At 38.4% G+C, this 18169-nt stretch overlaps 1 protein-coding gene and 1 long non-coding RNA gene across 54 annotated transcripts in view; one reads left to right on the top strand and one right to left on the bottom strand.

The window, feature by feature from the left end:
- Positions 1-16414, top strand: part of LOC310745589 — a 232257-nt gene extending 215843 nt beyond the window's left edge. For all 4 annotated transcript variants that reach the window (XR_014540191.1, XR_014540192.1, XR_014540193.1 and 1 more), the window contains 2 exons: positions 14084-15463; positions 15814-16414. This is a non-coding gene — a long non-coding RNA (uncharacterized lncRNA). The remainder of the gene's footprint in view (positions 1-14083; positions 15464-15813) is intronic.
- The window catches only part of SATB1 (SATB homeobox 1), a 116056-nt gene that overhangs the window by 32556 nt on the left and 65331 nt on the right, over positions 1-18169 (bottom strand). For 28 of the 50 annotated variants that reach the window (XM_083577859.1, XM_083577862.1, XM_083577865.1 and 25 more), the window contains 2 exons: positions 8933-9145; positions 5627-5782 (listed from right to left, as the gene is read on the bottom strand). In XM_083577859.1, the coding sequence (XP_083433985.1) occupies positions 5627-5782; positions 8933-9145 (369 nt within the window). Of the gene's footprint in view, positions 1-5626; positions 5783-8932; positions 9146-12798; positions 12910-18169 lie in introns of all 50 variants that reach the window. The other 22 variants (XM_083577858.1, XM_083577891.1, XM_083577852.1 and 19 more) reach the window with 1 other exon arrangement.

Below are 18169 nucleotides of genomic sequence, written 5' to 3'. Positions count from 1 at the left end.
GATTCTCTGGGCAGTTCTGGGCAGTCTTTTTCTTCATTTATTTCTCTCAATATAGGGAAGCAAAATTTCAGATACCAGTAGCCACTACCAGCACCTAAAAATTAAACTTCCAGGACTAGAACAGGACAGAGATCAGGTGCTGCTGTTTGCAGGATGCAGCCTCTGCCTCTTGCCTCTTGCTATATTATTATTTACCACCGTTCATCTAAAGATCAGAGGGTGGTTTACAACATAAAAACACAAAATGCATAACATAAGGATAAAAAACAATGACCCATTTGCAATAACATTCCTTTGCATTCTATTATTTCCATCTCTATGCTTTGGCAAGAGTGACTGAAGCAGTCATATATTGAGTGTTCCTAAGTCTTGACAAGCTTTCCCTTAGGGAACCCCAAAGAAGGTGCTCCAGTGCTTGAGAACAAGGTGCCCCACACAAATTTTGCAAGTTTGCACTTTTACTATTTATATATTATTTCATCTTTGCTTTTAAAATCATGTGTAAAGAGTCATGCGAAATTCACACGTTTTGCGACACTATTAAACATATAGTTGGTCAGTAAAGAAGCTTCAGTTGTTCTAAAACCATCAATTGAAAAGACAAAAGTCAGTTAACATTAGTTTCGGTCCATAACTAAAATACTGAAACAAGTCACTTATGTATCGGAAACATAATAGCCTAGATGCAACACATGCCTGTCTGGGTAAATTAGAGTATCTGCAGTTTGAAGCTTACACTTAGCAGTTCTGCTCAGTTAACTGCTTTACAAGCAGCTCCACCACAATGCCTGTTGAACTAGTGGCCGGGTCCATAAGCATGTGAGAAACATTATAAGAGCAGAACAACCAATAATGCTGTGAACAACCCCCCGCCGCCAACAAATGCAAACCAGAGGCAACAGAAAAGCAGGAGTAAGGATGTAAATCCCAAACAGCTGTGGTCCAAAAAGAGATGAAATCACACAAGGAGAGTAGAAGATCTAGGAGAAGACCTGGCCTGAGTTTTAGAAGTGTGTGCATGAGAGAGTGAAAAAGAAAGCAAGAAAGTGTAGGAAATGTGTTCGAAACCACAATTTCCTTTGTAAAATGCAAGTTGAGAAGGAGTGTATAATTACATAATACGTTTGTGCACAGCTTTCCTACCATAAATTAAAATGCTCATGGAGCAGCCAAGTATTGCACATGTAGTTTGCTACCAAGCTATGGGAGCCTATTAATTTCAGCTCGTGTAAGTGACTGAACAACTGGAATGATAAAGATAGAAGGGCCGGAAGTTAGGCAATATACTTTAACATGCAGCAAAGGAGTGGGCCAGCATTATCTCTAGCTACATCAGATTACTGAAAGTACATGTAGTACTATATACATTAGAAAAACAAATGTTTCCAACAAGGGCCAAGAACTGAATCAAATCACACTGAAGTGTGCACTCTGTTCTACATAGGAATGTTCCATGCAAAGTGAAGTTTTATAACAGCTTAATAAAATCCAGTGAATTACTGTTGAGCGGGGCAGAATGCAAGTATGCTTAAAATGCTTACATGTATTGTGACTTATTTACATTTCGGTAGCAGAAATAGTTCTCTAAAGGATAATGTATTTAGGGGATGGCTTCATTATTTATTGTATCAACCAGACAAGCATATTTAGGAAAAAATATACTGGTCACAATCAAGTTTGTTAAACTTGACCCTTTAGTTCAAATCGGGGAAATCCAAGCACATACTTAACCATTGAATCAGTAAGAAAAAAGTGCTTAAATTGGATTGGGCCCATTTGGTTTTTTGCAGTTTCACTGCTATAGCTGCAGAAATCTTTTATTTATTTATTTGTTGAATTTATATCCTGCCCCTTTCCTCCTGATATTTTAATAATATCAGAATATACTATTTTTAAAAAACCCAATCTGTCTTAGATACTCAGGATAATTTTTTTTAATTAACAATGCTTATTCTGAATATAGCATTTGGTGCTAAACTAATGTAAGGAGGAATGTTACTGCAATGCAACAAATGGATCAAAGCTATGATAGCCAATCTAATTTTTTTTCATGATTATCCAATATGATGTGCCAGATGAATAGTTCTTTATGGAAACATAAAAATACTATCAAACATTCATACCAGAAAATAAATACCAGTGCAATTTAAGCAATGTCATCGTGATATTAACTAAGTAATAAGGGGATCCGTTTGTGCAAAATGACAGGGCCATATATTGTGCTATTCAAATGACCAAGCAGCAGCTGTTTCTAGGCATGGCGCTACCACACTGTAAAAGCGAAACTCTGCATTGGGCTTCCCTAAACCACAAGCGCTGCCAAGATTTCTTCTTACATACTTAGGTCCCCTTTAACATCACAAGGAGGGGGAAAACACCCTAGCCAAAAAAAAAAAAAAAGTAGTCTTCATGTCACACCGTACAGTGAAGAAGTCTGAGAGCACCCAAATGACAACTGTCTATTTTACATGTGAAAATAAATAATGCAGTTGTGACAGTGAAAGAAAAGACTTCGTTCTACATATTTGTATAGTGCAAATATAGTTATGCCTTATCCTTGTTCTCAACAGGATATCAAGACTTGGATGGACCTAGTCTGACTCCTTGCTGATGTAGGAAATCCAGTACTACATCACACGATAAGTGGCCATTGACCTGCGCTTAAAATCCTGTAATGAAGGTGGCCTGTTCCACTCTCAAACAGCTTGCCCTGTTAATAATTATTAATTTCTAAATTGTGCACCCTCTTTCCATATCAGCTTCTTACTACCCAGAAGACTGTACTGCAGTAGCAGCAGCCATTTGTTTAAACGGTGATTGCATTAAGGTGACTGGCACGTTTGTTTTCCACAATGCAATTTTCAGCATCCCAAAATTCAGTTATCCATTCAGTAGGGAATGAATGGTATGTAACCATTTTGGAAGGCCACAACAAGGGTCGAAAGACAATGGGTGCTGTTCTGAGATGCACTTGTCTAAGATTATTGCATACTCCGGGACTTTCTTAATTGCCTTTCTTCAGCAAAGTGTGGCTTCCACTAGAGAACTGACAAATTGCCTTTTACTGTTGGGAAACTCACATGCCTATTCAAAAGTAAGACCAGTAAGACCTATTACAGGATTGCAGTGTATAGGATTGCAGTCTCAAAAGCCCTATTGCACAGCTGAACCATACTGAGCAAATAACACTATTTAAAAAAAAGCAAGATGTGAACACTAACTGGTGATATTAGGAATCCCAGACCACAATGTCTGGAAATTAAAAGCCACTAATTCTACACTTTTCAGTTTAAAACTAAAACCAGTAGAATAATTAAAATGGACTGTTAGTAATGGTGCCTCTTGCACAAAGTGCTCTGTAATATTCAGCAAACTATTTTTTAAAAAGTGCGTAAGTATATGTACTAATATTCTTAGGTCAATAATAACTGGAAGGATGTACATTGCAGAACGTGCTTTCAAATAAAATTAGAGTTGCTCTCAATAATGTATCACCTAATACTGTTATTGTTAGATCAATTATTTTCAACTATATGTAAACTTCCTGTTTCCTAAGATTACAGATATTCCCTCTGGCCTATACGCAAAACAAAAGACATACTAGATTAAAAATTAAATTATAAGATGCGTCCTATGTGGATTTACAATGCAGTTAGAATTCAGGCGTGGGATAAAATCTTGGTATCAACTACACTAGCAACCAAGTGAGTTTATGACTACAATATCCAAGGAAAACTGGAAAAGACTAAGGATGGGTAACATGGTTGGGTGCTGACAACGGATGTTTCATCTTAATGCATAACCTATGCATGAAAATAAAAGACATCTAAAGAAGCACACAGGTTTGAAGTCGCGGTTAACATTCTATCATAATTAGAAACATTTCAAGAGCCCTGTAATTTCCAATCAAAATTACAGTAATTTCCAATACACAAGCCATGATTCATGACAGAATTTTTACATTCCATGAGAGATTATAGTGGCCTGGTGTATGACACAGTGAGTATAGAGCTAACATAAACAATTCCATTTAATGTTTAAACAGCACTTGGTGTTTAGAATCCCACAATAAAAGAAACATATTATTGCAGAAATTATCACTTTGACAGTGATTGAAGGGTAGGCAGGCATGTGGCCTGTAAAGCTATAATTTTTTACAGTCCACAGCTTGAGTTTAATCATTTTGATATAACATTTCCAAAATATCCTTTTAAGTATTCCTTACAGCATATAACTTTAAAAAGAAACATCTTTTCTATATAATGAAAGATGGAGCGACTCCCAACTGCAAATATTTCCAAAGTTGAAGCTTAAATAACAAAACAAACTGCGACAACAGAGTCCAAAATACACCCCCAATACAGAGAACTTATATTATATTACTCAAGCTATAAGTGACAGACACACACCCTTTGGGTAGTTTTAAGAAGCTGGTATCATGGCTAAGGATAATCTACCACTCAAATCAACTTTGTATTTAACTGCCCTGTCTGTACATACTTTCATGCATATAATCTAATTTTGGCCATGTGTTTCAAGAACTCTAACACTGCTAACAATAATGTACCACTATCTTCAGTGAACATAAACTGAGCATGATAGCTATGTGGAGAAAAAAAATCAAACATGCCATTTCTATCTCCAGCAGTAAATTACCTTCACTCTACACACTGACTTTCTATTCAATGTCATTAAAAAAAGAGAGTGTTCATATTAAACCATTGGATATTCTATAGGTAACACTTGTATTATAATGTCACCCAACTACTGGCACTTAAAATTGAAAAGCTTGTACAACAGCATTTAAAATGGTTTCTGGGGCAGTAGCAGCAGGTGCTGGGAAAGGCTCCGGTTTGGGACAGAACAGACTCTAAAAGATCTGTGTCATCAGAATAAGGCAAGAAGGCAAAAAATGATACACTGAACCGAATGAGAGCCAATAAAAAAATTAATTAAAAAATAGCAAAAGATACACACAGAATTAGAGAGGGGCAAGAAGTAGAAGTATTTCTATGCAAATGATAGAAGCCTCAAGCTTAGACCGCCTGGTAATATTGACATAGTTTTGGGTAGACACTGTATACATAAGAGATACAAAGATAAGAGGAGAGGGTGATTCAAACCAGTAGCTGTACAGGGAGATAATATGTGAAGGATTGAAAAAGAGGAAGGACTAACAGAGGTTTTCAGATGTCAACAGTGGTGTAATAATAATGATTATGAATATAATGGTAGAGAAAACTATGGGGAAAAGAGAGGGGGAAGATAAGAGTTAAAATTAATAAGTTAAATGAAAATAGACTATTTATACTATTTATGATGATCAATGTAGCAATATATAATTTGGACCTTCAGTGTGGTTTGAGTTGTGTGTCTCTGGCCATTAGGATAGTAGCTTTCCCTCATATTACTAGGAAAAACATCAAATTTTACAACAGACAAGGCAACATTCAAAGAAAGCTAAGCATGCTTAAGATACTGCGAATTTTAACTGTTACATTGTTGTTACCCAACGTGTTCATATAGCATTCTGTTTCCCCCTCTAAATGCAGGCCAAATCAACTCCATATTGGAACAAATGTTGGAAAAGCAAATGTAGCCCACTGAGGCCTGATAAGGCCCTTACCTGGCTTTTAGTTGCTGCAACCTTTGCAAATAATGCTTGAGACACTTTAGCTCTCTTCATTTCCTGCTGAATCTCATCATAAATGGAAGCATTAATGTTCATAGTATTGTTTTCTGGTTTTCCATTCCTTTCTGTTGCAATAGCTGTAGTTTTTACCTGGAAAATAAGATATGAACGTCAAATTTCAAAGGATGCCCAACTGAATGGCACTACAGCTGTAACAACACACTACTCGTGTGGTGTGGGTTGCCAGTGCCTGGAACTGTTAGCACTCCCCCAAGACCCTTCCATCGGCCCAGTTTTGAATAAAGTCAATGAAATAATTATTTCAACTAGCAAGCTTGAACCTAGTAAAAGTTCCTGAGCACATGCAAAGTGCCTTTCCTTTTCATTGAGAAAGTGGGTGACCTAGGGCCAGTCACAGTTTCCCAGCCTAATCTGCCTCACAGGGTTGTTGTGAGGAGAAAATGGAGGGGGAGAACTATGTATACCACCTTGATATGTAAACAACAACAGTTTTTATCGATTTATAGAATCATAGAATTGGGAGGTAACCCCATCTCGTTCAAACTCCTGCAATACAGGAATCACAGCTAAAGACTCCCTGACAGATGGCCAGGTGGTTTGTGTTCTTGACTAGAAACCATCGTGGGGCAGGGGCTGCTTTTACAACACAAGGCAACATTTCATGGAGCTGATCCACGCCTCTGGTTTCAGCAATTGATGGAGAGGCTCCAGAAATCTGTTAAGATGCACCATCAACCGAAGCCCTCCCAGACAAGCAAGGTGAAAGTTTCTGCTCTTCCCTGCTGAGCAAACCTAGCAACTCCAGGCACCCAGACAAAACATGAGCAAATGTGTACGCTCTTTTCCCTCTAGGGCAGTGATGGCCAAACTTGGCCCTCCAGCTGTTTTGGGACTACAGTTCCCATCATCCCTGACCACTGGTCCTGTTAGCTAGGGATGGTGGGAGTTGTAGTCCAAAAACAGCTGGAGGGCCAAGTTTGGTCATCACTGCTCTAGGGTCATTCCTGTCTCATCGATCAGTTCTTCGTAGGAAGGTTACCTAGCAAGCCAGACACAGCCTTTTATCAAAACTACATTTTCTAACATGCTTCATCCAAATAATGTCAAGAGCATGAGATTCTTTTAACTGGGTATAGATAAATATAATAGTAGACAAATATTAAAAGACTCTTTGAAAACTTGGAGGGGGATGACGACGATAGATGAGGACAAATTACTTCAGACTGCTTGGCATACCTTTATGAACTTGGGTTATAGGTTACTAGAGAAGGGTTGTTTCATTTCTCCAAACTCTTGCATAGCAGATCAGCCTCAAAAACATTTCCCTTCCTTTCTAACAGTTTCTCTTGAACCATTAAGAATATCATGGATGATTAGTCTGTTGTGCTCTGCTGAGCACTACGTATTGCTAATTAACCTTTCAGAGGCTATCTACAAAGGCTTTTCCCCCTCCAGAACTTCTATTGAAAGCATCAGTCACAATTTAATGTGTGTGATACTCTAAATATATATATATTTAAAAGAAGTTTTTATAATACTATGTTTTCTGAAAAATAATAATTTAGTGTTAGAGTAAGGAATGAACTCAAGACAGAGCTAAGGAAGAAAGTGGAAGCAAAAGGACATAAAACCTTCACAATGTTAAATTGGTGCACCACCAAATCCCATAAGAAGAGTTGTTATTTATACAGCATCATCAGTGCATTAAGGCACTTCACAAAATTTGAAACAAATGCCTACTAAAATCTTACACCTAAAAAATTTAATACAACTAGGCATCAACTATGCAGTTATTTGTAATGGTGACAAAACTTTGCTAACATTTCTATGAAACTGCCATGAGCCTTTATTCTCATCTGTCTAAGAAAATATAATTTCCATTCCTAGCAGCTCTTTAAAAAATATTTAGAAAAGACACATCTCCTAGCAATTCTATCTATCTTGGCTGACAATAAAAACAGGAAAATTTGGAGTCATTCATATTTCTTGAACGAAGCCCAAATTTACCCAAACAGGTAATTTAACAGCTTTTCACAAATATGGGCTTTCTCATATTTTTTCCCATGTGAAAATGAACAAAAAACCCAACCCTTTTATATACATATTCCCATAAGTACTGTTTTAGTTTAGGAACAAAAATCTTTTTTAATCCTGGTTTAGCTTTTAATATGACATTGTACATTAAAATTCATAAAGTGCTTCATTCCAGGCAAAACAAACTACTTTTCAGTTCAGTTCTTCAAATGGCACAAGAGGTATAATAAATGCAGTTGCTCTCATTCAGAATGGCTTTTTATCAGGACAAAGTTTACTACTCCATTATTACAGTGGCGCCTGGAAGCATATTTATATTTAAATGTTAGTGTTTCCATTAACTGTCCTCTCCATGGTTATTTCTCAAGGATGGAAGGTTGTATTTCATATTTTGGCCATTTCACGTGTGTCATTAAAATAAGACTTGGCACAAAGGTAGTCAATTAGAACTATTTTCTATATAGTGAACAGCCAAGCATTTAGATTTCAAAGGTGTTTAAACGATCTTAATTAAGTGATAAGCTCACAGAAAGAAATCCTCTGAAATTATAAATTGTGAGCAGTGTATCTGAAGACAAACGCCTTCTCAGCAGCAATGAGGGTCCATGCAGCCTCTAATTCAGAAACTTTAGTTCAATTTATCTTTGACTGGGTTTCGAGAACTATTGAAGAATCTGCTTAAATAATTTCAATGAAATTACTGATTATTTTAAAATATATATATAGCTATGCCTGTTGCTAAAAGAGACATCCATCATTCGTAATTCATGGCTGAAGATTTGTTATTGCTTTCTATTCAAAGATGTATCTCCCCTTCACACATTACTATGTTCTTTGAAGGGCTTCACATACAGGCACTCATTGTGCCTATAACTGATCAAATGGAATTAACTGAGCCTGCAACACCCTTCAGGATTTTAAGCATTATTTCAGAGCTAGTGCAAGCCTTTAGGAGCTTCAGAGAACTATCATAATTTTGTACCTGGTTGACTTCACACTACAAGGCTAAATCTCTGCAATCCATCTGAGGACTTACTAAGACTGCCGACTTCCTTTTTAAAAATGCAAACGAAATGCAGGCTGCACTGCTTGTGCAATTTTGATACACAAAACTCAATCAGAACTTCCAGCTGCATTACTGTATCTGAAAAAACGGCAACTATACAGCTTGCCTTTCTTTTTCACACACCATCAAAGCACATCATTTGGCATCAAGCAGATCAGAAAGACTTTTAAATAGTTTACTTGTGTTGGTCGGCTGGGCGGTGTGCTTATAAGAGGTGTGGGGCCCATTGCAGAAGCTGCATTCAAACTTCTTTCCCTTTCATCCTGGTATATTCGATCTCTTTCTGCTTCCGGCAGCTGCAAGAAATTCTGCATAGCCCGAAGGTTTACCAGTAAAGATTGTGATGCAGTCTTGGGGTCTTCTTCCTTTCGCAGGATTTCTGAGAGCAAGCCCTGTAGAGGAAAAAGACACACACACAGACACACACAAACACAAAGCCATATTACTCTATGCAGCCTTATATAACAAACAGCCACTGCTAATCATGATTTGCTTTGCTTCCTTAACTTTAGAAAACGCACAACAAAAAGGCATTCATCCTGCATAGGAATATATTACTGACAATTTAGGTAATACAGAAGAGAGCCTCAATTGTATTCCTAATTTTATTAAGCATCTGCTTTACGCACAATACAGACTGAATCTGCTTAATTGGTCTCCTCTTTTTTACTGACTTAACTTGCCATGAAATCTTTCTAAGACAGACAATAAGAATAAGAATAAATAAAATACAAGTAATTCTGCAGCATTATTGCATCACTGCTATTCAAAGTCTGCAATAAGGCATATATTAAAACGATATAGGCATATCTAGAAATTTGAGGGCAGTTCACAATTTACACAGAACTTGTTTACAAAAGAGAGCAGGCAAAATCCACCTGTAGATTGTCATGTTGAAAACAGTACTTTGCTTCCCCACCCCCTTCCCTGTTGTGCCCAACATTTGAAAAATATCATGACTAATTGTTGGATTGGATTATCACAGGTAATCATTGGAAACATGGCTCAATTGGTTATGGCAAATGTCTCAATATTTTTTCCTTCTCTCCTTCCCAAATAATTGGAAGAATCATACTCGCACAAACACACACACAGGAAAATAGTAGGAAATTATCCAACAAAATTTGGAATTTGCAGCCAACTCACAATGGGGATTATTTAGTCATTTATTTATGTATTTGTAGTCAAGATTCAAAGGTAGCCGTCTATAGACTCTCACCCAGGTACTAATGACCCTTGCACAATCAGCTACCACAAACAGCCTCTTAGTATCTAAAATGATCTTATCTTCCTTCAGGAAAGACACAGGAAGGTTTTGTTTCCACTCCAAAACAAAGAAACAGACCGACAAACCAACCAACCAACCAACCAACAAACAAACATGCTATTTTTGATTAAGAATGGCTTAGGTTTCTTGCCATATTTTAGGTAGCTGATCATTTAACTTGACCAAGCAGTTGCATAGAATCACAGAATTGCAAAGTTGGAAGGCATCCCAAGGGTCACCTAGTCCAACCCCCTGCAATGCAGGGATCCTGTCCACAGCCATTCCTGGGTGGACTCAAGCCATTAACCTTTTGGTTAACAGCCAGATGCACTGACCCATTGCACCACGAGGCTTCCATACCTGACTTAGCAGTGGGATTTACTTCAAGGATGGGAAACTTTGGCCCCCCAGACGTTACTGAACTACCTCTCTCTCCATCCTTGACCACTTGCCATGCCTGCAAGGCCCAATGGAAATGTAGTTCAGCAACACCTGGAGGACCGAAGGTTCTTCATTCTTGATCTACTTGATCAGCTTACTGGGCGCTCCAGGAATGATCCACCCGCCTCGGGTTAGAGTGGCCAGTGAATCTGCATTATTAACTAAACCTGCAGCAAATGGCTTTGATAGGATGATCCACAGGTTTTTTGTTTGTTTGTTTCTTCTTCAGGCAACCTTATTATACCCACATCAAGATTATTATTACCACCATCATCATTAAATTTGCATACCACCATTTATGTGAAGATCACAATAAAAAAATACAAAATGAGAACGCAAAGTTTCAAATAAAAACAAAAACAAACTCATAACCCCACCCCTAGAATTCTAGAGGAAGGCCTTTTTATGAAAGGATGCAGCTGATGGTAGAGTTAACACTTCACAAAGTCATAGAGATGTGAAGGCAACCTGAGTTAATCAAAACCCAGACTAGGGAGCAAAGAGAACTTAAGAGAGACTTAGAGGAGCCAACGTCTGCTCCACAAAACACTATATATATTTCGAAAACGGCAAATTCAATTTTATCTTTGCAAAGGAATTAAAAAAGAAAGCCCATGAAAAGCAGCCCAGCTACTTTAAGTACATTGTGTAGCAAAGAGGCTCAGCCTTTAAAACAGCTTACCAAGAAACAAAAAGATCACAACATTAGAAGAATTTGTCCAGCCAAGCACTGTGCAGGAAGAGTTCATAAACAGAGCACTGTGCTATAATATGTCATACCCAGTAGTACAAATGGTGACAACAGAAATGGATGACAATTTTTTTCTTAGGCGGTATATATTGTAAAGGCATTGACCTTCCAGGAAGAATAAATGTAATTATTTGTGGGTCAAATGTTAATTCCAAAACAGATTTAGGATATGATGCAACAGTAATTTCAGAGGAGAACTACATGGTATTCCAAGGCAGAGACTTTTACCGCACAGAGGGTGTTCTATTACAGAAGTAATATACAAAGAGGAGCAGTTCATTGCATGTGTGTTACAAGGTGGTAACCTCCTCAGCCTTAGAGTACCCGCCCAAGAGAAAAAGAAGGAATGTTTGGAGACACTATCTATAAAGAAGATGGTGACTAGTGTCAACTAGTGACCAACTAGATGCCAATGGGAAGCTCACAAGCAGATGAGTACAACAAAAATCTCCCCATTTGTGATTCCCAGCAAATGGTATTCAGAGACCAACACAAGAGATAGAAGTCCGCACGGCTTCTGTGCGTAAAGGTGCTGCTGCTGTTCCCTTACGTAAGGGGAATAATCTCATAAGAAATTGATTCTGCACCGTTTCTAGCCCTTTGATAGTGTTCTTGTCCTCTCCCCAAATTTTGACTCTGTACAGCATTTGGGGGATCACTCTGGAGCTCAGCTCATCTCTGTTGGATTTAATAAGCCATGATGGGCGAGGCTTAAGTAAAAATATGGTTGGCTGGACCCAACCAAGCATCTTATCCAAATAATCAGGCTCCAATAACTGAAATTTATTCATGAAAGCTAGGGTATAAACACTGCATCCTGATGGTTGTGAGCAACTTTATAATAAATTATTATTATTATTATTATTATTATTATTATTATTATTATTATTATTACCCCACGCATCTAGATGATTTCCCCAGCCACTCTTCAGACTACATTGCAAATATATATAACTGCACTCTACCAAGGTTTGCACAAAATTCTTCCTGGGCTAGACTTCAAAAGATCTCACAATATTCAGAAAAGCTCTGCTGGATGATACTGAGAGGATTCAACAGCAGAGGAGAAAAACTGTTTCTGCACTTCCATCACTGGAGTAGCTTGATACTGGGCTCTATATTGTGGTCAGCTGGATACACCATTAATTTTTTTGTACCTGCATTCCAACCATTTTCATTTTTCAAAATTATTTGTGTGTGCATTACTAGGAGGAGTGCATGGTTCAGAATTAATGTCAGTTGCATTCTGCTCCATTATTTTATGTATTGCTTATAACCCACTTTACTGAGGAAGCCCCAAGTTGCAAACAGAAAACTCAGCACAAAATATTAGGATAATCTATAACAAAACATAGCATATATTAACATATAAAAGAAGTAAAAGCTATAGTCATGTCAAAATAATGCAGTAAATGTGTTAAATCCATATAGAACTTATACAATGATTTTATGTTTTGGTCTAGTAGGGATATAATAGCCCACTATTGGCAAAAGCGAAATAAATACACACTGGGAAAGTGGGTAATAAGTACTATCTTGGAGAAACCAATTATTAAAACACATTGAAAGGAGTAAGTGCAGCAAACCTTAGTTGTACTGATTGTAGCTGGATTCCTACTGCAAACAAATTTCAGCATATAGTTTGTAACTTCTTTCCTGCATTGCTTTTTTTCCACAACATGCCAATTGCTTTTCCACTAAAAAATGGAAGGCAGAAATCACTAGCGTGCAGGCACACACACACACACACACGTCTCTATATAGACTATGTTCTTCCAAGCTCTTCACAGACCATAAACACTTGATGACCTTCATACATGAAAATATTTGGACCAAGTATCACTACAAAGCCATCCAGTGTTTGCCATGGCAGACATCTTGTCACAAAGTCCCACAATGCAAGCGTACACTTTCAAGTTAAGAGGGGGGGATGTCAAACTTACATTCATACTGTGTATGCTTTTCTTTGTCAGATCCAGATTGCTATTCAAAGAGATTTGGAATGTCAAGAAGTCTTCTAGTATATCACACTGAGATGGTCTAAATACCTAAACCTTAGCAATGTTTCAGAGATGACTAGAAAGTACTTTGCTGACCATTGGCAAGTAAGCAAATTGGAAAGGCTGATAACAGATGGGAGCTGTACTGATTGTACCAAAATCTATGAAGAAAAAAATCCTAGACTTTGTCCAGTAGGACCTTAGAGACCAACTAAGTTTGTTCTGGATATAAGCTTTCATGCGCATGCACACTTCTTCAGATACACTGTGTATCTAAAGAAGTGTGCATGCACACGAAAGCTTATACCCAGAACAAACTTAGTTGGTCTCTAAGGTCCTACTGGACAATTTTTTATTTATTTCGACTGCATCAGACCAACACGGCTACCTACCTGAATCTAGAATCCTAGACCTTGTTCACAAAGGGGATAAAAGTATAATCACAAGTTGTGAACAAGCCATGCGGATAGCACAATACTAGAAATGACATAAAAAACCAAAATATTATCTTGTGACTGTTTTAGAAGAAACAGATTGTGGCAACAGAATCTTTCATCACTACACCCCACTGGGAGATGGACATTATTTGGCAGACACTAACTACTATTAAAGGTATATTGAGATACTCCCTTGCCTGGCATTATCTGCCACAGTGCTGTTGTACGACTGAATAATATCTTTGATAACTTTGGAATTCCAGATAAATTCATGACCGAAAATATAATCCAATTTGCAGCAACTGAATTCAGTCATTCTGGACATCTTATAACTTTTGCTATGTTACCAACAGTTAAAGGACAACAGAAGTACAGACTGCAATGAAAATCTTGAGGGGGGAAATGACATATATACTTGCTCTTTTAAACTTCAGGTCAACGCTATTGATTCTACTGGATACAGTCCAGCAATTTGCTCATGGAAAGACAAATCAGAATACTATTCCAACCCTACAGAAGAACCTCTTTCCAAAAAGGCCTGAGTTGGAAAAAGTTGCTGCTTCAAGTTAGCAAGCCAAGAGAAGTTATGAGCATTCTATAACTAATCCAGTTCAAAGCAGTAACTGCCACATTTAAAGAGAGGAGACAAAGTTTATATCAAATTTGTTGGAGAAAACTTGATGGCATCAGCTACTGTGGAAGAAATTAAATACACAGATAATACTCTTTTAAGATGGTACATGGAATACTCAAAAGAAACCAACTTCTTCGTATCCCCAAGAAGTTACAATCCCTAAATACACAAAGTAGTACTTGAAATCCCAAGTTCATCTACTGAGAATCAGAGCCATTTTGTAAGACTGAAAGTTATATTACTACTCAGATTGTCATACGTTCTATACCTAAACTACCCAATACAGTTGTACCTTGGCTCCTGAATGCTCTGTGAGTCAAATGTTTTGGCTCCCGAACGCTGCAAACTCAGAAGTGAGTGTTCTGGTTTGCAAACATTCTTTGGAACCCAAATGTCCAATGGGGCCTCCGTGGCTTCTGACTGGCTGCAGGAGGTTCCTGCAGCCAATCGGAAGCCACACTTTGGTTTCTGAACATTTTGGAAGTTGAACGGACTTCCGGAACAGATTCTGTTCGACTTCCAAGATACGACTGTATGTTGATTTATTCATCTACTGTTTCTTTAAGTAAAAGGGATGAGATGTGTGGACAGTGTGGAGGTATAGATAATGACAATGTCTATACCTCCAAATGTAATCAGATCACCAGTAGCACTGGATTAGGAGTTCCCCATGTTTGTCTGCCCTTGAGAAAGACAACAGGTTTCTCGTCTAGTTTCCTGACCGCTATGCCCACCATGGCCTAGAGCACGGATGTGAAACCTGTGACCCTCCAGATATTGCTAGACTACAACTCCCATCATCCCTGACCACTGATCAAGTTGGCTATGCCTAATGGGAGCTTGAATATTTTTGGACACGGACAATGACAGCTACCCTATCTTGCTTTTTCAGCTTTAAGCTAGAAATGGAAAAGCAACTTTGCTTCCCTACTTCTAAATTCTGTAGCCAGTGGGCAGTCCCTCTTTCTCCACCACCAAATGTCAAATGGGGGGTGGTTTTCAATAGGATCCCTCCCCCACCATCACTATGCACTCAGTCATGATTCTCGCCCTGGCTGCAATTGTGGGAAGAGAGAAGACTGATATGAAGCCAATGCTATTTGGTAAAGGGAAGGTTAAATCCTAGGGTGGAGAGACAATCTATAGAGAAGAATATGGCTACAGCTATCTAATATGCCAGGTGGCAATGTGGGTTAAACCACAGAGCCTAGGGCTTGCCGATCAGAAGGTCGGCGGTTCGAATCCCTGCAACGGGGTGAGCTCCCGTTGCTCGGTCCCTGCTCCTGACAACCTAGCAGTTCGAAAGCACGTCAAAGTAGATAAATAGGTACTGCTCCAGCGGGAAGGTAAACGGCGTTTCCATGTGCTGCTCTGGTTTGCCAGAAGCGGCTTAGTCATGCTGGCCACATGACCCGGAAGCTGTACGCCAGCTCCCTCGGCCAATAAAGCGAGATGAGCGCCACAACCCCAAAGTCGGTCACAACTGGACCTAATGGTCAGGGGTTCCTTTACCTTTATCTAATATGCCAGTACAGCAGAGTGATAGGTCATGTAGCAATTGTGCAGCTAATTCAGATGTGTATGCATGGAAACTGATCAAGAAAACATGGGAAAGGGAAGTTTTATTCAAAATATATTGCAGATGCCCTTTTAGAAGTGAGTTGCCTGTGTGGAAGCAACCATGCAGTCCATCAACATCTGGAAGGCCATTGGCCCTCCATCCCTGGCTTAGAGTCTAAGTCAGCCTTTCTCAACCTTGGGTGCCCAGATGTTGTTGGACCAAAACTCCCACTATCCCTAGCTAGCAGGATCAGTGGTTAGGGATGATGGGAGTTGTAATCCAGTAGCATCTGGGGACCCAAGGCTGAGAAAGGCTGGTTTAAGTGTTACACAACACTCCCGTCAGAAGAGGTTGTCTTGAAAGGAGGTATGCCCAAATCTTTAAATTATGCCATTTCTTTATTGCAATAAACTAGCAGTTTTCTAGTCATGTGGGCTGTAGCTGATAGGTTTTACTGATTTATTCCTGTTGTTTTTAAAAATAAATGCTCTTATTGATTTTTACTGAATGCCACTTTGCAGAAAGTGGTCTGTAAATAATATTAAATAAATAAATAAGATATAAGCATAATTACTACAGTGATTATATTGCAACCAGCTACACCAGCGATTACCCCATTAATGCAGTCAAAGTAATTTGTCAATGTATTGTAATTCTGTTATTAAACTTTTGCTATGAGTGAAAAAAGAGGATGAGTTTAGATGTGCTAATTTAGGAGGTCTGTTTTTCCCCTTACAGGAGAAGTCAATTTAAGCCACAGCCACATCACACAAAAAATGAACATAATCTTTACAAATCATTCAAGTATATTTCATTAGTAATTGCACAAATATGTTCAATAAGTTTCAGTGCTTTCAAAAGCTAATTATGAATTCTTTAAAATAGGGAGATAAATGAAAGTGTCTGCCAATATGAACTAAAACATAGCCTGTCTGGCCCCCAGTTTGTCTGCTCTTTGAACGTAATCACTGATTCAGATAGATTTTATCAGGCTCCTGGAACTTCAAAGCTCTCTGAAAAAAAATATGATTTGCTCCCAAATATGCAGAACATCCTCATATGCTGTCTTTACTGCAATGGATTGAAATCTCATATCCAGGTGGAAGATTATTTTCAAACTCCACCCGCAAGTTTGGAGTCCTGCCAAGTAAGTTATAAGCAGACACATTTATCTTTGTCGCTTATTAGCGAGAGGAGAGCTGTCATGATAGTGTAATAGCACCTTTTTACCTTTTACTCAAACAGTGATATGGGTAGTGTGCTTTTTCTTAAATTACACTATGAAGAATTATACGAACACAGTGGCAATTTCTGTTATACTTAAGCAGGCAAATTTCCCTCCACCACATAATTTACAGAACTCAAATTCAATAAAACATTACAGGATGGTCCATTACTGTTATCAATTTTGAATAATCCATCTTCATTCTTCATTTTACTGGAAAATAAGCAGCGTGCCAAAGACAAGGGAGAAAAGGAGGAAAGAAGAATTGAAGAAAGCCTAACTGGGTGGTGTGGGGAAACCGTTGATGTGGCTTTAAAATTACTGCATGGGCATTGCAGTACCCGCATGTTATTTCTTTAAAATTGAAGCTGTTTAGGGGTAAGGGGCATCTACAAAATCTCTCTTTCCAAACTGCAAATGCTCTCCACTCCCCTTATTCAAACACCCCTCATTTTATCCGGATATACTGCCCTGCAGTTCACTGAGACTTCAAAGTCCCAATGGAAGAAGCATGGAACATTAATTACTTGCAAGTAGGTTCCCATGTTGTCTGTGTCAAGCAGCAGGCTAGGGAACCTGAAAACGGATCTACTTGTTAGCGGAGATCCAGCCTGCTGCTTAACATGGCAGAGTGGAACCTTTCCTCCCAAGCATATATTTTCAAGAAGGAAGTCCTCAAGACTAATCAATGTCACTGCTAAGCAAAAGAAAGGATTTAAAACCTTCCAAGAGGATTTCCTAGACCCTTCAACAATGTACTACTCTCTTCTTATTGATGATGATGATGATGATGATGATGATGATGATTTATTGAATTTATATACTGCCCTATACTCAGGGGTCTCTCTTAAACTGCGGTTGTTGTATGGAGCACAGTTTATGGGACACACATTGAAAAATGTTTAGTTGGTGCAAATTCAAAGTTTGATTTCCCCCCTTAAATATCCAAAAGCATTTCTTCTCTATTTAACAAAATAATGATTAATGGAATTGCTGCAGCTTCTCTCTCTCTCTCTCTCTCTCTCTCTCTCTCTCTCTCTCTGTGTGTGTGTGTGTGTGTGAGAGAGAGAGAGAGAGAGAGAGAGTGTGTGTGAGAGAGA

The sequence above is a fragment of the Podarcis filfolensis genome, assembly GCF_964270895.1.
Source record: "Podarcis filfolensis genome assembly, chromosome: 12".
NCBI classification, from domain to species: Eukaryota; Metazoa; Chordata; class Lepidosauria; order Squamata; family Lacertidae; genus Podarcis; species Podarcis filfolensis.
This window is presented reverse-complemented; position numbering and strand designations above follow the sequence as displayed.